The 21,260-nt window shown below is 39.0% G+C and overlaps 2 protein-coding genes across 4 annotated transcripts in view; both read right to left on the bottom strand.

Moving 5' to 3' along the window:
• The window catches only part of cmss1 (cms1 ribosomal small subunit homolog), a 76,593-nt gene extending 63,660 nt beyond the window's left edge, over positions 1–12,933 (bottom strand). Inside the window, exons 1-2 of the mRNA XM_088083423.1 lie at positions 12,904–12,933; positions 6,608–6,718 (exon numbers count right to left, since the gene is read on the bottom strand). Of these exons, the coding sequence (XP_087939549.1) occupies positions 6,608–6,620 (13 nt within the window). The 5' untranslated portion in view covers positions 6,621–6,718; positions 12,904–12,933. The remainder of the gene's footprint in view (positions 1–6,607; positions 6,719–12,903) is intronic.
• Positions 6,602–20,983, bottom strand: ddias (DNA damage-induced apoptosis suppressor). 3 transcript variants are annotated; one of them, XM_042494171.2, is made up of 6 exons: positions 19,104–19,454; positions 17,859–18,020; positions 17,101–17,200; positions 15,875–16,182; positions 12,904–14,399; positions 6,602–6,718 (listed from the first exon to the last, which is right to left on the bottom strand). In XM_042494171.2, exons 1-6 carry the CDS (start codon positions 19,223–19,225, stop codon positions 6,645–6,647), a joined length of 2,262 nt encoding a protein of 753 aa, XP_042350105.2. In that variant the 5' UTR covers positions 19,226–19,454; the 3' UTR covers positions 6,602–6,644. The 3 variants fall into 3 exon arrangements, with proteins under 3 accessions (XP_042350105.2, XP_087939545.1, XP_042350104.2); XM_088083419.1 differs by lacking the exons at positions 6,602–6,718; positions 19,104–19,454 and adding an exon at positions 20,679–20,983 and having other exon boundaries at positions 10,916–14,399; XM_042494170.2 differs by lacking the exon at positions 6,602–6,718 and having other exon boundaries at positions 10,916–14,399.
• Between the last annotated feature and the right edge of the window lie 277 nt (positions 20,984–21,260).

The following is a 21,260-nucleotide window of genomic DNA, read 5'->3' as shown; positions in this document are numbered from 1 at the left end:
TCCAATATCGTAATACATTCATGGTGTCTAGTCTATAGACTGCATAATAAAGATGGATGACAATTAATCGCCTCATGGTGGCTGGCTACAGTATAGGTCATAAACCCCGCCCCCTACATGATAGAAGATGTGACATGGCCAAACTAAAAAAATTCAAAGACACCTTCAAATATTTTTTTTGTCCAAAAGATGGTTTCTGTCATTTAAGGTAATTGTTCACATGCCACTGTATGTTCAATTGTTATTTTTTCTGGTAAGTTTTGGTTTTAATTGAGTTATTTCATGATATTAAAAAGTTGTTGTGTTGTCATGATTGACAGCTTTGTGTGCTGGGCATAACTGGTCACACAACAAAACTTGATAACTTGATGGAGATCAATACGGCACAGGCTCTTGCTCCAAATGACATAATCAGCTCAAGATGGTAGCGGCCATATCTTGGATATCTTGGCTTAATTTTGGTACAGTTGGAGGAGGTGAAGACTGCCCTGTAAAATGATGCCATCATAATGGGGACTCATTGCCAAAGACAGGTTGCATATTTCTTCAGTTCTCCCCACTATGTACATATTGCCATGTACATTTAATTAAACTTTTCAGTTAGTATGTCCTGATTCAAATGACAGAATTTACGTGGCTGGTTTAGGTGAAGCTTCAGGAATAAAAGAAAATTGACTTATTGGTTTCTGTATTGAAAATACTCAAGGAAAAAAATAAGAATTGCAATGGCAGGGTAAACAGGACTGGGGGAAACCAAAGAATGAGAGGAAATGCACATATAGTGAAGGGACAGATACGCTGTGGTCAAATTATAAGGTTTGTGTGAGGAGGTCTGAGAGAGGTTGCTGAATATAAAACAAGCTTATTTTGAATTATTTAAAAAGTGCATACAAGCACAATCTATGAAGACTCCTTTCACTCAGCCCTGTGTGAGATATCATAAAAAGGAGTCAGGATTAAAGGACAGGAGATCGATACCACTCCAGGAAACAAGATGAAAAGACTGTACAAAAACGGAGGTGTAAAAACAACAGGTTGCGACCGGTGCAAAGTGATTTCTTTGCCGTGTGTAGTTACTTCCTGGAGTCTTGTCATCATTGTGAGGTTGCCAGGCAACCAGCAGAGGCTCTGGGTGGTTACTGCAAGAAACAGGAATAGTCCTGCAAATAATCCCAGTGAAACCACAACTTGACATTTTAGCACGTCATTTTGTTACAAAAGCAAGATGTAAGATATATGTCTATACGGACACGGGTATTTTTGTTAACAAAAATACCCGGACAGAGAGCTTTGGACAGAGTCAGGCTAGCTTGATAGTTTCAAATGTATCAATAAGGCATGAAAATGGCATCAATCTTCTCATCTTAGACTTGACAAGAAATCAAATAAACATATTTTCCAAAATTTCAAACAAAGCCTTTTTTTTAAAGACTTGGAAAAAAGAAAAGAACTCTTTTACTGTCTAAGGCAGGGATGATCAACTTACTTTGCTTAGGGGCCACTTTTGCAGAATGACAGACGGCCAGGGGCCAGTCACAGCAGCCCCATAGATGTTTCTGGGATTTTAGAACAGTTCTAGGATTTTAGGAAATGTTTCAGATTGTCAGACATTTGTAGGATGTTGAGACGTTTGTAGGATTTTAGGACATTCAGGTTTTTAGGATGTTCCAAAGATGTGAGGACATTACGGGCTGTCAAGAGACCCTCCACAGGCACTTTTTTGATTAAAAAAAAAGAAAAAAAAGAAAATAGATCGATTTTGATGCTGTTCTATGCACTCTGGCACTTTATGTATACTAAAAGTACAAAAGCAGCATCGGGGGCCAGATTTGGCTCGCAGGCTGTAAGTTGAGTATCACTACCTAAAGTCAAAGCGGCCACTTTCCACTGACATCACTGACTTTTACGAAACATCAAAGGTGAAGCGAACACACACAGGAGGAATCAGTTTCATATGTCCCACACGTATCTTTGAATAAACGGGACCTTGTAATCTGGAAAAATGCGGTAATGGCACTTGGCCGATGGTCCTCCTTGGTGTCGCAACGACTCTGCAGACACAAGTTACATTTAGGAAGTTATTGCTCATGTGGAGGACCCTCGCTGTAGCTGCAGCAGAGAATACTGTGTGTGTGTGTGTGTGTGTGTGTGTGTGTGTGTGTGTGTGTGTGTGTGCGCGTGTGTGTGTGTGACAGGCTAAGAATGAGGCAATGTTAAGATGCTGGCACTGTCGTAGTACACGTGTCTCGATACATGATGTTTGTAAGCGTGTGATTAAAGGGAGTGTCTGTCTTTCCATATGACAGACCAAGGACACAGTTCAAAGCGTTGCCAGGTGTCAATCGAGCCCTTTGAAGCCTCCTCTCTCACCCCTCTCAAAGGGTAGATGGGGGAGAAGAGGAGGAGACATCTCGAGTGTTTTCACATTTAGCCATGCGTCAAGCAGTGTTTACCTTACTGGGAAATGAACGGCTCTCGGCTATAAGAGGAACTGCTCCCTTGATGTGCGTCGCTCCGACCCGTCCTTATATTCACAGCTTAGGCCCGGAAGCCCCGCATTGTGCTATTTAACCTCCCCCCTTCCCTCCATCACCCACAAAACACTCCACACACCTCCATCACAGTACTTTAAGGGCAGGGTAGTGGCGCCTAGAGCCACATTAGCATGGCAAACTCGGCGTGACAGCAGTTTTGCTACAGTGCTGTTATGATGGAGTGAATATGCTCACAGTTTGGGCTGCTCTGGGGGAAAGCGGCTCCCTCCAAAGTGTGTTATCATGTAGCCCCGAGTGGAGCTGGAGGGAAGGAGGGGTAGGGGTGGGGGAGTATGAGATTGGGAGGAGAGTGGGGATGGAAAAGTGAAAAGGGGCTAGAGACTGGAGGTGAGCTAAATTCAAGTTCAAAGCCGCAGAACGTGACTGCGAGCCGAGAGCGAGCTGGGGAGGAGCTGTGATGCAGACAGAGCGCAGGGGGAGCTTGGATGCGGTGTGCGCCAGAGTGAACGGGCCTTGGCGAGTTGACAGTCACTCCACACATGAGTTTGAGTCAAAGAGGAGCCGACAGTGCCAGGCTTATTGAAAAAGACAGGGAGAACACTGCAATCAGCTCTTCCCCTCCTGCGAGGAGGGAGTGCAAAATCACATGAAATAAACACAGAGTACACAGAGAGAGTGCTGCCTCTGCAGTGAGACTCATGATGCTGCTACAAGTATCATTCAAATGTCCGCCTGCTAAGTCATAACATACTACTGATCTTATCTACTATAAAATTCTCAATTATATTAATCAAAGAGCAGTACGAGGAGGACCATAAAACATCAGGAATGAAAGTCTTCTGCAGCATAATTGAAATTCTTTAGCGTAATGGCTAGAAATGCATCCGTGTTTTTGCCATTTTTAATAGCTTCTTAGAAGATGGGTAATTGGATTTCATCCCTGGAAGAGCAACTAACCAGAAAATCACAGAGAAATTAACCTTTTATTCAAGTCTATTCTTTCATTCTTGAAGTGAGGCTAAAAAAGTAGACCAAAAACTGTTCTTGGATGGGCAGTGGTGGAAGAAGCATGCAAATCGGTAACTAGTTGCGATACCACACAAAACAAAGAGTCAACTAGAAGGGCAGACTTCCATCAGGCCAATAGGGTGCCCCAGGAATGCATCCGAAATTCTCGGGAAAAAAAGTTAACATTTTAGCACTCCCAATTCCCTTGTTTTGTAGTCATGTTATTTTTTTTATTTATTTTTTAAAAAAAATATGCCTGTAGTTAACACAGGCTTAAGAGATTTTCACATTTTGTTCTACAACATAAACCACATCAGAAAATATCCCTCTTGTTTATTTTGAAGCTTCAATGTGTCTTTAAAACAGTGGTTGTTTTTGTTTAATAGCCCAACATTTGCTTTTTTAATTAATTGCATTTAGGCATCAAAAATCAAAAAGTGGTGTTTATTTGTGACGATTGTGTCACTCAACTATACGTGTAAATATGTTTGCCACAGAGCTTATTTTCTGCAATGATCCAAAATCAAATGAAAAAAAAGCTAACCGTTGCGTCGGCCTCAAGAAAATGATCCCAGAGGGCCCTCTATACATCACCCAGGTTAAGACGCTTTATTTAGCCCTGTCGCTGGAGGGATGCATGACGAGCCGCCACAAACTACCGTCCAAGCAGTGCTATAACATCATTCACCGACACCAAGTTTGAGATAGAGGCCATATAAGACAAGACAAGACATATAAAAAAATATCTCTGGCCTCCATGCTGCTTTCTACTGTTTACTAACCATTTTCTGGCCCTCAAAACAAACTGACAGGAATTGTATACCTGTGTACACAGCTCTGGTATACTGGCAATAATTTACTGGTAAATCTAGTTTTAGGAGGTTTTCCTCATGGATAAAAACCTGCATGGGCTTATTTTGGCAGATAAAGGATATTATATGCCCACTTCCTCTCAGTAACCTACCCATCTACTCAGTAGTACACCCACCTAATCAAATACCATTATACCACTGATCCAGCATTATATTTAGAAAAAGTTACATGTAGTTAGCTGAGGTAGCATAAAATGAAAATACTCAAGTACATGTTCCTTAAAATTGTACTTAAGTACAATTCTTATGTTAATGTCCTTTTCTACAGCTGGTGTCAAACAGAAAGATGTGCATCAAAAAAGCATCCTTCCTCAGAATTGCTGCTATATAATGACTATATGTGAAGAAAGCTCTTTCATTTTCTCTCTGAAAGAGAGCAGCATAAAATATTCTACCAGAAAAATACTGTCTGTGTTTGTCTGTGATCACTTTACACTAACAGAAACCAAATGCATGATTTGGATTTTTTTCTCTCTCTTTCTGTAGGCACAGATGTGTATATAGTACAAAACACAAATATAATGTTAACAAATACTGTATATTTAATTTATTATATTTAAGTTGGGGGGTGGGATTTTTTTTTTGCATCCCCAGTTTTTAAGTTTTAAGGCTGATTTTTATTTCTAAAATTCCTTCTAATTTTATCAATTGTCTCCAAACCATGACAAAAAAATGGCATGCTGCTGTAATTGCCATGTAAAATAACCTCTGTAACTGCATATCATGCAGGAGATTTACATTACAGAATCTACCAAAGGGCAGATTATAATGAAAAATCATGGTGTAACTTTGCTCCAACATGCTTTTATTGGCACCTAAACATAACTAGTCCCATGTACTGTGGTTCACTCAGACCTCTCAGCTGACAGTTTCTCCTCCAGCTTACTGATAACGTTATTTAGTTTTCTCATCACTCTGTTCTGTAATTATTTTCTAGATGGAGAAGTGTGGGGAAAGAAAATTGCATCTTTTCACAGATGGGAGAAGAGGAAGGAGACATATCCGATAAAATGTCTAATCAATTTCAGCAAATTAAAGGCAGTTGTAGCCTGTAGAAGATATTTATTAATTTAGAGGCTAAATACAACTATAGCACAGCTGCACCCCCAGATTATTATAGCAACAAGCCAGGAGCCAGGTGTTCGTTCTGGCAGGGAACTGAAGTCTTCACAGCAATAGAAAACAATTACAAGCAGCTCCACTCAACTTCAAAGATCTCTCTAGTCTGCATCATTAAAAACAGGTACTGCAACCTGTTTCTAATTCTGTAAGCTGAAGATATTATCCACAGTTTAACTTTACACAACACAGCTGCGTTCAGTGCTGGTACTTTAGTGGCAGGTTTGTTGCTGTCAGACTGGTTGACAGTGGCTGTGATGCTGAGGCTAGTTTGTCTTTCAACAGGCACTTCATGTAAAACAGCGAGGACGCCGCAACCCCACTAACGGAGACCGAGGCCCACTTGTTTCTATAGCAGCACACAATGAACTTCACGCAGGTCCTGGAGGGCCCACTTAGCCTGCGTCTGAAATAATTCACCTTTCAAATATTCCGCTATTTAGAGTTTCTACTCTGCGGTGAAATCAAAAGATCTTACATCATAATATAAATAGTAATATCGTGGAGTTTACACAACACATCATGCATTGCACATACGATGAATCAGTATAGTAGGGATTATTAACTCGCTTTGCTATGGACCACTTTTACAAGATAGTAAGAGGCCAGGGGCCAGTTAATGAACAAATATTAAGTATAATGAAAAGCTAAAAAAAAAAAACAGGATAGCTTCTTGAAACTAGTATTAGTACAAAAAAGATGGTGCTCTTTGGTGAAGAGCATGAACAAATCTAGAAAAAAACAGGAAGGAACTATGGTACTCATCTTTCAGAAAAAGTCAAATTTACTAAGGTAGTTACAGTAACTTCCTGCAGAAGGCTGGGTGCCGAAACATCAAAGTAGTTTTTAGTCATTTTTTTAATCATGTTTCACCTTTACAAGTCTCCCCCAAAGACAAGTGCCTTGGTTCCTTCCTATTTTTTCTAAATATTAAATATATTTATCAGTGTATGCAATAAATGAATTGCCTGTTTTCAGCCTAGACTGCACGATGTTTCGGAGGGTTCTGGGTTTAAACCCATGGGCAAGACTGTATTCACACAGCTGAAAAAAAATGTACATTTCCTGACAAAATGGAAATGTATTTTGGAAACACACAATGCATGTACTCACCATCCCTGATCATCCAAAACTGATGCAGGAGGGTATGTCATGTTTTGACATGTAAGTCCAGCGACAAAGTGGCGGTACTGGAGAAGTTGAGACACGAACATGTTGATATACCTGAAACAAAAAAAGGAGATTTTTATTGTAGTATATTGTAACATTTGTGGCTTTTTAATTTAACCATTTCTACAGGAGTTCATGTGCCTACTGGTTTTGTCTTTGAGACATCCTGTACAGATGATGGTGCTGATTGGACATAAAATGACAAGAAAGGATTATTGATAAAGATTGATGGTGTATTTGTACCCTCTATCTCTACCCCAACACTCTGTCCCCACGGACCCACATAACTAACACACACACACACACACACACACACACACACACACACACACACACACACACACACACACACACACACACACACACACACACACTCCCCTACAGTTATGAAGTGGCCCTTAGGGGGTCACATCATCTGTCCTTCAATATATTGTATTTGTTTACTGCGACAATTGATGTAAAAACGAAAATAAACTCATAAAGTACCAGACAGACAGATGGAAAGAGAAATATAAAGTTTAGATAGGCTCAAATCTGGGACTTCAAAGACCTTTTTTTTTCCCCGACACCAGTTTTAATGAAGCCTTCTCAGAAGGGAGCGAGCAGTGAGACTCTCTTTATTAAAGCACAGCCACTAAGGGCCCCCTGTGGACCCACATAACAAAGTGTGTCATTAAAAATTAACTTTGGGTGGAAGAGACTTTAGTCACAGAGGAGAGAAGGAGCACAAGTTGAGCTCAGCCCGGCCTGTAGCGCTGAGGCCTGGGGAGTGACCGCACTGTAAAGCTCTGGGTTCATCGTACACTGTGAGTCCGCTCTCTCTCAGGACTCTCTGTGGCCGCACTGACCCCGGACAAAAGAAAAACAAATTAATGAACATACTCTGGTGAGTAGACTAAAAAAACAACAGAACATTTTGTGTGGTTTTTTTTTTTTTTTTGGCTCAGCAGGTAGAGTGGGTCGCCCGCTAATCACAGTGTTAGAGGTTCGATTCTCGGTTCCTCATGTCCTTGTGTGTGTCCTTGAGCAACCCAGAGCTACTTCTGATGCTTTTTACTTAAGCTTTTTGCCAGTGAAGTGAATGAGAGGTGAACTATAAACTCTGGACATAATCGCTATATAAATGCACAATAATTTGCTCGTGCAAAGATTCATAAAGGCCAAAAAGCCATGCAGCCCTTTGAGGTCCACCATAAAAATAGTGCATTTGCAAGGGTGTAAAAAAAGAACAGGGAAACAGGAAAAAGCAAACTAAAGCACACACACAGTGGTGTAAAATAACAAACTAAATTCATGTACTTAAAGTGTGGGTAAAGAAAAATAAGTATGTGTAACGAGTCTGTCACACCATCGAAAAAAAAGTTTTATTAACCACCCAGCTGTATTTGAAATATTTAAAATATCTGCAAGTAAAAAACCCGCACCTGGACTTAAGACCAATTTAACAAAGCTGTCATACTGTTTAATTACAACTTCCAGGCCCGTCACACGATGCCATTTAGCCCAAAATGACTTTTTCCCATTGACAGATGTCTGAAAATCAGCTGAGACATTATTGAGCGTCATAACCCCCATCAAATGACTTGTTTCAGCATCAGGATTTGATCCATTTTGTCCATTTACATTTAGAAAGTCTAGAAAAACTGCACAATTAAACCATTTTATTCCCCTTCAAACCAGTGAGGGGTTAAACTGGAGGTTTAGCGGCTCGGCCAGCATCTCTGGTACTCTTGCTCGAGGTCCCATTATGCAGAAGATCTGAGTAATTAATACATTGGAAATCAAGCTTTTTTAGTGTCATGCACAACTGAGAACGGGGCTTCGCTTCTAACGCTGTATCCAGTTCTATTTATACATCCATGAGCCTGACCCTTAATTTGGGAAGTACTGGCCTAAACCAGCTCGCTGTACATAGAACTGTAAAGTAAAAAACAGCTCCACCTCGAGCAGCAAATACATGCACAACTATTTCATGTTTACATTTTTTTATGTATCTTATAAATATTAGGACATGGTTGTAATTATCTAAAAATCTGTCATATTAAAGAAAAAAAATAGTTCAGTTTGAGCTTCAAATATAGCTGCAGCATTATTAAGACATACGTGGTATCAGCTGAGCTCCACTAACTGAACAAGTGATTTTCAGAAGCCACTTTCCCTCCTCGCAGTCTGCTCCCTCTGACACAGTTGCTTTTTACACATTCTCATCGAAGCTCAGGCCTTTCATATCTATCGCTTTAAGACAGTCCTTTCAACTACAGGTGTCCAGCCCGAGGCAGAAACATGCCCTCCTGTGGCTCACTCACTGTAGTTACGAGGTTACCCGCAACCGCAGATCTGGAATCAGCTCCTTTTGATCCTGCTGCAAGATTTTCGGCTACGAGTAAAAGATGACTTGACAAAGACCTGAACTCAGATCACTCCTTTTTTTTCCCTTTAATTTTGCTGCTCTCAGCTTGAACTATTTGACGTCTTTCACACGTAAAAGCTACTAAGTCAATTACTGGAAAGCTTTAAAAAAATATACATAGGGAATGAATGAAAGAACAGCTGCATCAGTTGTCATGTGACATAACTTTCCATCTTAATGAACTGACCTCTGTGGTTTAGCTGAGCACTTCTTTACCAACTCTAGCGTAACGATCACACTGAACTTTGATTCACTTCGTTCAGCAAGACATCATGTTCTTGTTTGCTGATTTCTTTTTGGGAGGGCTGTCATTTTATGTTTGCTCCACTAAACAGTGACATGTGACATATCCATGTCAACCAATGGCATTTTTTAGTTGTTCTGAGTCGTTACAATCAGCATTTTTATAACATCAAATGATCATGAGACTACTTTTATTTGAAAGGAGTTGCTTGTCGTTACGAACCAACAGGTTATCGCCTCACTTTGCAGTTCCCCCGTAGCACTATGCAACCTATAGTGTCTCTCAGTTCATCATTTTGCCATTAGTTTATTTTTTTAATGATGCCCTATAACGTTATCACACAGGTATTTACAACCTCAAGATCTACAGGTCCTCTGACGCTCACTGCTTTTTAACCAGTGGCTAAAAAGATCTAAAACCTGCCATCGCCATCGCCAAACCTATCAGATTACATTTAGTAGACAGTCATTTTAGTGTGTATAGGGCAGCATATTTTTACATCTTTCTGGGTGAATTTATAGTTTATTTTCACCAAACCAGAGTTGGTGAAGGTTTGAACCATAAAAAGAGGAACCAAGGCAGTCATTGTAAATTCTATTTTGCGTCTGTCAACTTTGAATTAATTGTGTTTTACTATAATAAAATTACAGTTTATTTAAATGGAGTTTGTTGGGTTTGACGATGATGATTTTGGGCTGTTTTTGCAATAATCTAATCAAACATGAAGAATAACAATCTAAGACCGTCAGTGGAAAAACAAGCAATTTTGATGGACGTACGTCAACGGTGCTAACGTGCCCTGAGAGTTTATATTGCAGCCTGGCTACTCATGTTGCTAAATACTTGACCAATACCCTTTCAACTCTGGATTTCTGCGTTTATTTCATTGTTGTAGTAAAAGGATGTGGTATTTTGTGGTCGTTCCAATAAATAAAGACTGTATCTATGCTAAAAATGTACACATCAAATAAAAAAGATCAACCAAAGAGGATGCTGTAACATCCACGTACATGAGTATCACACCAACCCAGCTCACTGTGCCTCTGCACCACATTAAGTACAAAGCTTCAGCTGTTAAATTCTTCATCTTGCTCTCTCTTCTACTCACACATCCAGAACATTGGAGTCATATTCAGAGACTACTATTCTTAGCTCTTTGGCATGACACTGTACACATTCATTCCTACATTAACACCACTGCAGAGACAAACACAGTAACAGCAGAGCAGCGTCTCTCTGCTGCCAACACAACGAGCTGTGATTTAAATGAGACTGGAGAGCATTCAAAAGTGACACAGCGTCTTGCGGCCTTGGGGTGCATACCGTATTTTGAAAGCAGAACGTCCCTGGCTTTTTTCCAGCTTTTATTCCAGGGTTTTTGTTTCAGTGCCAGTATATTTTGTCTCTATTTTCTATTAATAAAGGCAAAAATGCAAAGACAAAAAAAAAAATGAAATTGAAATCCAGTGAATCTTAGATGTGACAGCAGCAGTTAATTTATCAGATACCCACATATGATCATTTTTTGAATTCGAAGTTGTAGTACAAAAGGAGAAAAGACAAGGTTATGAATAAAAAACAGCAATGACTGAGAGGGTGGAGCAGCAGAAAGATTTTAAAACAGAGTTAACAATGTGTCATGGGCACATACTACATGGCACGGTCCCAATACCTGAAACTAGGTAAGAAAATCCACACCTGCATGTTCAAAAGATTTTTGATCTGAAGCTTTTAGTTACTAAAACGTTTCCAATAAAAGTCTCAATTATTCAACAACCGTGGACCATGTGCATGAGATTCTTCCTTTCAAAACAAATCACTTATGTGTGGACATTGAAACATTAAACCCATATGTGATTAGAAAACCAAAGACATTAATGAGGAATTGTAAGAGCGTTTGCTCTCCTGCAAAGGCTTTCCACAAGATTAAGGAAATTGGCTGCAGGGATTTGCTCCCACTCAGCTACAAGATCATTTAAGGTCAGATGCTTTAGTTGGATGCTGAGATCTTTAGTATCACCCATTCTATTTGGGGTGTTTACAGATGTCAGATACTTAGATCTAATGCTTTTTAAGACTTTTTCAAGATCATTTTAACCAAATTTAAGACATTTTTTTGAAAAAAAATCATCATTTCTTTTTCCAGCATTACAGGTATGTATATAGGTACGAAGTAATCCTGTGCAGAGGTTTGTTTTTTTTTTTAAAACGTGAATATTGTTAATAAAGTGAGTTTGATTAAAAAACATTTTAGGGAAGTGCAGGCATGCAGTAAAAACATTTGTAGGTTCTGTGGTAGATTTAAAGACTCTTAACATCTGAAATGTGGACTTTCATGCAGAAAAGCTTGACTCATTTTGACAAAAAAAAAAATAGATTAGTTAAAATGTTTGCAGCAATAAAGACTAATGACCTTTGAAGCCTTATATTTGTAAAATTAAATTAAAGATATTTTAAGACTTTATAAAGACCTGCAGTCACGTCTACTGCAAATGTTTGCCAATGGAAATTGCATAGCAGTATGCTCAATTGTATCCCAGCCTGAGGCAGTTGAACCCACAATTTCTTAATATTATTTTTAAGATAAGGTGCATACGGCATAAGGTGAGGCAAGGCCTGTAGTGCCTTTCTCCTCTCTGAAATATTTAAAGGTTCAGTGTGTAGGATTTGAGGAAATCTATTGGCAGAAATGGTACATAACATTCTAATAGTAACTAGTGTATAATCACCTGAAACTAAGTATAATTGTGTTTTTGTTTCCTTAGAATGAGCTGTTTATAGCTACACACAGAGCGGGTCCTTTTTCAAGGAGTCTGCCATACTTTTTCTACAGCACCCCAGAGTGGACAGACCAAACACCGGCTCTGGTTAGGGCCATTCAAGTTTTCAGGTCAGCAACCATAGTTCCCATACAACACTGTTTCCCAAATCTCTCCTCGAGTACCACTTGTCCTGCCTGTATTAGATGTCTCTCTCCTGCTCCACAGCTGAATTAAATGATCAGCTTGTCATCTAGTAGCTTCAGGAGTTCATAACGAGGTGATCGCTTGAATCAGCTGTGTTGGAGCACAACTGCCTAACTCAGAACGCACGTTATTTTTTGCTGTACAGGGACTTTCCGCACAGAGTTGGAGTCCAAAAAGGTTAATTTTAGCCTGCCAGATAACGTTATATAGCTGTTCTTTTTTATGGCTAGTGACACAAAAACACCACGTGACACTTCTAAGGAAGATTGCAGATACAGCAGTAGAAACTGTTAGGGTAGGACAAGCAACACTAGCCATAAAAAAGAACAGCTATATACATTAAAAAGTCTTTAATTCTTACATAAATTTGTAAGGTTCATCTGCAAAAGAACCTCTCAGACCGAGTCAGAGAATAAATCTCTGGACCAATCACATGCCTCGTTATCATTGTCAAGGAGGTAACATTTAGATCCATCAAGACTTCCCTCTTCACCCGTCTCACTGTCATGACTTTCTGTTTGTGCCGGACCTCTCTGTAATGATGTGAGAGTTTGATCCAACAAACAAAGAGTTCTTTTATAATTCACCCCATCTCCCTGCTGGCTTTCCCGACAATTACCCAAATTACTGCTGCTGTTATCAGTCGGCCTTTTTCCTCTGAGCTTCACACACTGTCGTCTTTCAGCAGCAGGAGTCGGAGGAACGATTACTTCATTGTCTTCATGATCATAGACGCTCATATCACAATTACTTGAGTCACATTTGTGCTTGATCCTTCTGGCTGACTGTAGAACCCGTCTCAGATGGTTCTTATGCGTGTCCGGTTTCCAGGACCTTCTTTTTGGGGTAAATCTGTGTCTGCTGGATGTTGAACTCCATGCTAAGTTTTCCTTTGTTGGCTCTCTGCCGCGCTGGGACAGCTGTTCATCACTGACGCAGCTTAATTTACAAAGAGCAGAGGTGGCAGTAGCTGTCTCTTTCCTGTCCCATTCAGGAAGACGTCTATAAAAAACACCGGAATCTTGACTGTCAGGTTGAGAACTGACTTCAGATAATGTCAACGTTCTGCTTGGGCCTGTCACAGCACCTACTTTTACAATGGGGGTGGACTGAGAGGGAGGGATGAAGTCCAGCTCTTGTGTGTCTCTATTTATGCATTTTTGACTTTTCAGTGTCTGTCTTTGTGGTGTCGAATGTGTCGCGTTATCACTCCTCTGGTGCGTTGTTTTTGGTTTGGAAAGCGGCGGGCGAGCCTCCGTGGTCAACCTGACAGTTTCTGCATGTGTGCTGAGCTTGTTTGTGCTCACATTGATTATGAATGAGCTACCAAAAAGATCTGCTGAACAATTATAGGTGTCCTCTTCAAGCTGCTCTTCTTCGTTTTCAAAAGACAGAGAGCAAGCTTTCTCGTCCTCCTGGTTACCCTCACTGGAAGAAATATTTCTGGATTGAGTCGTGTTGGCACTTCCTAGAGGGCTCTTATATTCCTGGTCGGATAAATCATTTCTGTCACCTCCATTCGGTGCAGGTGTGTTGGCGATATCCAGTAATATCTGTGAGTGGCAGCCTGTTATCTGAAATTTATGTGAGTCGTTCTTGTGTTGTGAGATGATTTCCAGGTTGTTTCTTGATGTTTCTTTTTGATTTTGCGCATGTTGTTCTGTTTGTTTGTCAAAATCTTTGTTCTCTTCACACAAAAACTCTGTCAGACTCTCAGAGAAAGGCAAATCTTCCCAAGCCAAGGAGTCTGACAACAATGTTTTGGTAGAAAAACCCTTGGAGCTGTTATATGCAGGTGGAGGGGGACTGAACCAAGTGTTCAGGATGGGGGTGTTTCCAACAGCCTTTTCAGCAGATGAGTATGAGCATTTGGCTAATGATGGACTAAGGGAAGAGCTGCACTCTAAAGAAAGAAGAGGTGACGGTGCTCTCTCCTCTGTGACTTTCAGGATCTCTAAACAGTCTCTTTGTGCATGATGTGATGTTTGTGAGCTCCTCTCGTCTCCGCTGTCCTGGGTGCTGCAATCTTCCTCCTGCTCTGCTGATGAAGTTACTAGTCCTAGTGACTGTTGCCATGGAGGGGTGGGAGTAAGGGTGCTGTCTTGGTGCTGCGAGCTAGAATGAAATCAAAAGCAACTGTCAAGAAATGTCACAGAAGGGAACAATTCATCCAGTGACGCCACCTGACACATGAGAGCTAAAGTGAAAAATAATGCTTTTGCATGAATGAATGTAGTGAAATTAAATGCTGTAGTTGAAATGAAAGAGAATAATTGAAAGTCGCATGTGAAGTGCAAAGATAAAAAGCTTGTAAAACTAGTGTTGTTTTTACAGTACATAAAGAGGATCAAGAGCAGCTTTAAAGAGCGTTTAAGAAGAGCTTGTAAGATCTTTTGTTGTTTTTAATTTCAGATTGAGTCTAATTCCCATTTATTTTCAATTTGTTTCTGACCTCTGCAGAGTCTAGCTATGATATAAAATACCAGGGCTGTAACAGTTCATGTATCAATACCCAACCATCACGATTTGGGGGTCACGGTCTGATGCGCGCAGCTACACACAGAATACACTGCGTGTAGATTCATGGACGTAATATGGAACATAAGTTGTTACAATCACACAATGGCAAATGCAAATAACACACCAGAGCTGGAAGACCCGCCTGTTTGTTCCCTGTGGGGGTGAAACTGTTCCTTGAGAAACTAAATTGCCAGCCAAAAATTAAATACGACTGTAGCTGGTATCCCAATCTGCGTGACATCAATGCGAGAGTTATTCTGTAGTATTTTTTTTTAAATATAGTTGTTACAGATAATTTTGAAATTTCACAATGCAAGGTCACAAAAAATATTCATCAAATACTACTTCCCATGTCATGGCATTTTTAAGACTTTCAATACATTGACTGAAGGCATTCTAATACCAAGAAAGGCCTTATTTTTATATTAATGAATTCAATGCCTTTTTAGTTCCATGTTATGTCCTTTCTTCCCTTCTTTTATTTAGTTTATGCACATTTTTCTTATGTGTATTAGAATGATAATTGACATAACAATTTGATACATGTAATTTCCTCTTTGTTTCAATTAAAATATTTGAAACATGAATTAAACAACTTTTCAGACTTTTTGAGTGTCTGCAGGAACCCTGGTATAAAGCATGGTGCTATTTTCAATTTCATAGCATAAGGTGTTTTTCCGTTTTGTAGCCTGTTGCTGTGACCTGTTATTACCTTTTGAGAAAGTCTTCAATGGTTGTACAGTCTAAAACAGAAGTGTTTGAAATGTTCCTTATTTTTATAATAAAAATTGTTTACTGAAGCTGCCAGAGGAAAAAGTCTACTTCAGTTCACTGCAGGAGGATTTTCTCTGACTTTGACACTACTATCTGTTCAAAATAAATAAAAAGAAACAGATACTCATGCATTTGTGTTTTTTTTCCCCCCACAGGACAAGTCTTGCATCAGACCATGGCTCCTAATCCAGCGTATGAACCAAACCATGACCTCTGTATACTGTTACACCCATATAACATACTAACAATTATTAGGCAGAGAGCAACAGTCATTAGTAGCTTCGTATAGTCATTACCTTTGCAGTGACTGCGAAAGAAGACCTGAGGCAGAAAGTGTGGCATTATTGAAGCTGCTAGCTGGAAAGTGGCAAGGAATCAGCAGCAGGGTTGTTGCTGGGGGTCTTTTGCTGGGATCGGCGGATTCTTTCTCATATTCGGCAGCTTTCTGAAGAAGGATCCGATAATAACTGACCACTGTGCAGCCTTGTAGGCCTGTAGCTTTGGGGAGCAGCATCTGACTGGCAATAAAGTGGACTGCTTCTTTACTGCTGAAGCCATCTGCAACAGGCCCTCTGAACCAAGGCCAACTTTCTGTTTCGGCTACCTGAAGGGTACAGAAAAGATCAGGGGTGGTTGAGGGCGAGCAGCCTGTTTACAAATGAAATTCAATAAAGCTGCATTTTGGACATGATGTTCAAATATGTATGATTATAGACAGACCAATACTGGACTTCTGAGGTCAATACTGATATCAACATTTTGGTTTTTAAAAAAAATCCGACAACAACATAAACACATAAACCTTAGATTTTCTTTTAGTCATACCGGCAGCATGGCACAGAGGGGTGTCAGTCTCTCAGCTGGTTGGACCACCACTGTGGTCCAGACTAAAATATCTCAATAACTTCTTGATGAATTACCATAGAATTTGGTAAAGACATTCATGGGTCCCAGAGGAAGAATCCCACTAACTCTGGTGATTCTTTGACATTTCCTGCAGTGCCACCAACTAGTCAAAGTTATAACTGATCCTGCAAAATATCTCAACATCTACTGGATGATTTGGTATGAGATTTTGTACTGGCATTCATGGTGTGTGTGAACATTTTGGTGATCCCCTGACTTTTCCTCTACTGGCACCATGAGGTTGGCATTTGTGTTTTTTTTAGTGAAATGTCTTAACAAGTGTTGAATGGATTGCTATGAAATTTGGTACAGATGTCCATGGTCCCCTCAGAATGACTTACATAGTTGATCACTTAACCATCTCTCTATTTCAATAAATATGTATTTTACTCTCCATTACCAGTATACCAGCAAAACTGCTGACATTCCCCATCAGCAAAAGCTGTACTATGTCATGTGCTAATTATCAAATGTTAGCATGCTAATATGCTAAATTAAAATGGTAAACATTATACAGGCTAAACATCAGTGTATTAACATGCCAACTTTAGCCATTTTTTGCTACTTATCATCCAACATATACACTAATTTGAGCAAACCTCAATTGCAAATGTACCTTTATACCAAAGATGAAATGTCTGCCAATGAAACAGTCCTGGACAGCCTTCACCAACAATGTGGATCTGGTTGATGCTCCATCCGAGTTCTCCACCAACCTGCAACATTACAGACGTGACAGAAATTCACACTGTTTTTTTAGGGGCTCTGGCTCCTCTAGTCAACTCAAATTGCTCCCTCTGGCTGTGCCTCTGGTGTGTGTGAACGTTTCAAAACTGAGAAGCAAGTGGTACCTTGTACGGTTGCTTTGGCTCACATAGAGTGAATGGGTGAATTTGACTTAGTGTGAAAGTACTTTGAGTGGTCAAACAATGTAAACACTGGTAGAAGCAGCGTTACATCACCTCACTTGATACAAAAACTTCCACAACATCATAAGTTAATACACTTTTCTAAATTAAAAAATCAATACCTAGGTAAAATAGTAGAGGTGCTGTTTCACACCACAAATGCTGTTAATAAAAGTGTCTGTTGTTTATCATTCACACAGCAACATATACTACCACCAAACACAGTAGTAATACTGCATAGGAACTTGGAAGTAGCCATCCATACAGAAACTTGTCCAAAACTAATGACACACAACACAAAGAACGATGTAATGCTTCAGATACAGAGCATGTTTAAGGTACCCTTAAATGTCCTGCAAACCTGAAACACTTTTGGTCTTTCAGGTTATACAAGACCGGTGTAAGTTGACAGAGTAATAAATTGCTGACATTTGGAGTTGCTTGACAGACAGTTTCCTTTGCTCACCTCTGTAAACCACTTGCATGGATGCCAAAGAAGGGGTTCAAACAGGTCCCAAATACTGTTACTCCAAATATGCTTCTGTCCCGGGTCACCTTCAGTGAGAGACGATACCTGTAATCAACCTGTTCCCTCAGACAGCTGTAACCACACTTGGAGCATCTGCATCTGTGAAGAAAAGACATGGCAGACAAGTTAAAGTGTCTCCATGTGTGAGTGAGTTCTGGGGCTCCCACACAGTTTCATAGACTCAATTTCAAAACTTTTCAATGACTTTTTAAAGATCCATAATACAATTTCTGAGACCCTTCATAGTGTATAACACAAACAAAACTATACAGTATATGAATATTAATCTGCAACTTTTTCCAATATATTCTTGATTTATTTGATTGTAAACTCATTTCTGGATGCAAGTCTGAAAAACAAATGTTGCAGCATAAAAATTAGACAGACACTTCTTAAGCCTTGGAATTGGACATGGATGGATATCTACAAAAGATTAATGTAAAACTTATTTATTACAACAAAATTCAGGAACTTTTCCAGGCCTGGAAAATGAGATTGTGAAATGTCTTGACTTTTACAGGTTTTCCATGACTGTGGGAACTCTGAAGTTCATTTGCTTTGTAGGAATCAATTCATTTTCTGTTTAACCCCGTGAAACATAAGCAAACTGACTTAATTATGTTCAAAAACATGGGAAAAGGGCAATTAGCAACTTAACAACTGTACCAAAAATTAGTAAGAAATTAGTAAAAAGTACAAGAAAATGTCATGAAAATTAGCAAATAAAAAAATAAAATAAACAAAAACAATGGGAAAGTAAAAAAACAAAACATAAAATGACAGAAAATGTATAAAATTACAATTCTGTAAAATTATTTTCAAATACACAATGATGATAGCAGAAACACAGTTTTCAAAAATTTCCCCCTTCATTTTTAAAAAATAATTTTTCCAAATCTAATTTCTTTCAAGTTCTAAATAAATCAAATCAATTTGCTCAGGTTTCTAAGGTTTAATTACTGAACACAGCACAAGAAAGTTGTTGTTGATCCAGTTTTCAAAGGGTTAAGCTTATTTAGATAAGTTACAGACTTTTATAGGTTTTCCACTTTTTAAATTAATTCATTTTTAGTTAACTTGAACAACTTTCAACAGTCAAAGTAAGACTCTGAGAATAAGATCCACTTTTGCCCCAAGAGTACTGGAATAAATCTGTGTTTTTCGATGTAACTGTGTTTTTACCTCGTCACGTCCTGCTGTTCAACATCAATCCTGGAGAAACAGCTTTTGCAGCACGGATAAAACACGCAGGTATCTTTCAGAGACAACACAACACAACCCACCAGAGCCCGTCTAACAGACATTTCCTAGCAGAGTGAGCTGCTGCAGCTAGCAGGCTAACATTAGGCTAACTGAAAGTTGTCACAAAACGCATGTTAAGTTATATTAACTTAACTTTGACGGCAGCAACTTCAGCGTGACCAAATATTTAAATAGACAGAGGCTAATGCGGATCAAAGCTCAACATTTCTGTGTTTTAACCTGTCTTTTGCTATCTGAAATCACTTGCTTGTTAACTTGCTCACAACGTAATTCTTCTTCTTCTGCTTGTTTTGATTTACTGGCAGTTGGAGAGCCCGCTGGGAGGCGCATTATCGCCCCCAACAGGCTGGATGTGACACCCCAGAATGGCAGTGGGAAAAAAATCAATATTATCTACTAAATTAATATAAAAAGACCAAGCAATAATTAGAATATATATTTTGGGCGTACAAAATGCATAAATAAATCTTACCCTGTGTTATTCTGGATACTATACTTTTAAACACACACAAAAAAAACAGTGGTGCTTATTTTATTTGCATTCCTCGATGGTATAATTTGAACAATGTCATATACAGATATGACTTCACAATGAAACATTGATCTAACATTGATTAAAACATTTTCAACAGAGAAACTGCACTCCTCTTCATTTAAGAATTTATACAACATTAGACTTGCAGTACAGTTACAGCAACAATGTCCACCTTTTATACCAATAAATTCAAACTAAAACCAAACATATGATGGAGATATGAATAGAATTATTTTCACTACAACTTTTACAGTGGTATTATTATTTATTTTCCAACATAAGTTCCAGAATGTGAGGACTGAAGCTGATGTTTATCTGCCTTTAAAAATAATTAATTGTGTTTGAACAGAAGCAACACTTGAGCTTTATATGGCATTACCTGTTGATATAAGCTGCATTAACTCAAAGGGGATATTTCTGTAAAAACAGAAACATTTACAAGTGGACAAAGACACCCAAGGTATGGACTTTTATGTCCGGTAAGTACTTCTCCTTTTAATGCCTCAAAATACAGAGAGGTTTACACACCGACCTTTTGTTAACTTAACAAACTAATATTATGTTTTACATTCATTTAAAACATTAGTCGACATTTTTATCAAAAGCGACCGATTCACTGAACTGCTTCAGTTGCTAGTTTATATTCAGAAACAACTCATTAGCACCACCGAAAAAGGTTACAGGTGAGACCAAAACTACTGCGACATTCAGTAAAGTACTATGAATTATCTTTGTTTACAATTTATCAACATAAAGTATGTGCAGTTAAACATTTGCAGTTATTGCGTCTCATAATATGATGGTCACAGGAGTTTCTGTAACACCACCAGGGTAGAAAGATGGACGTCGACTTGATTAACTTGAAAAATATGTAACTAACATGGAAAACAGGTGGGTAGAGATGTTTTGGCATAAGTTATTGGCCTTTATATGGATTTGACATTTATTAAACAGCTTACCGTGGAAGTTTCTGGGTCTGAAGTGCCACGCAGCTTCTGTCCGTCAAATATTCATGCGACATTTTAAAGCCGTTAATGATGTGCTTTAAACTGCTGACTCATAGCTAACTTTAGCTAATGTTAAAAGTGATTTTCGCACGAACAGTCAGCTAATTCGCCGTTAACATGGACAAACTGTGGTATGGTGATATATATTCAAGCCAAGTTTCGGATTTTGTTACCTCTGACATTATTTGTGCATCAACGAGAGGGTATTTAATGATTTTAGGCAACGTAGCGGAGGCTAACATTATCCTAACATTAGCATACAACGAGCTAGCTTACAGAAGCGTCAGTCTGCGATACGTTTGCGCATGCGTCATATTGGATGTGCGAAATCTCGGATATAAACAAACACAAGTAGACATAGAAACTGTGATTTCTGAATGAATAGCACTGACGTTTACATTTTAGTGATTTTGATTCATCGTTTTTATATTCAAAGATTTATAATCATTTCAGTACTAAAAATGACAATCATTGCGACATAAAATTCTTTAAATCAAAATAAGACACTGCAACTGGCAGTGAGTCTGCTTCCTT

The sequence above is a fragment of the Plectropomus leopardus genome, chromosome 10 (assembly GCF_026936395.1).
Source record: "Plectropomus leopardus strain MGB_pleo_1.0 chromosome 10, ASM2693639v1, whole genome shotgun sequence".
Taxonomy (NCBI): Eukaryota; Metazoa; Chordata; class Actinopteri; order Perciformes; family Serranidae; genus Plectropomus; species Plectropomus leopardus.
This window is presented reverse-complemented; position numbering and strand designations above follow the sequence as displayed.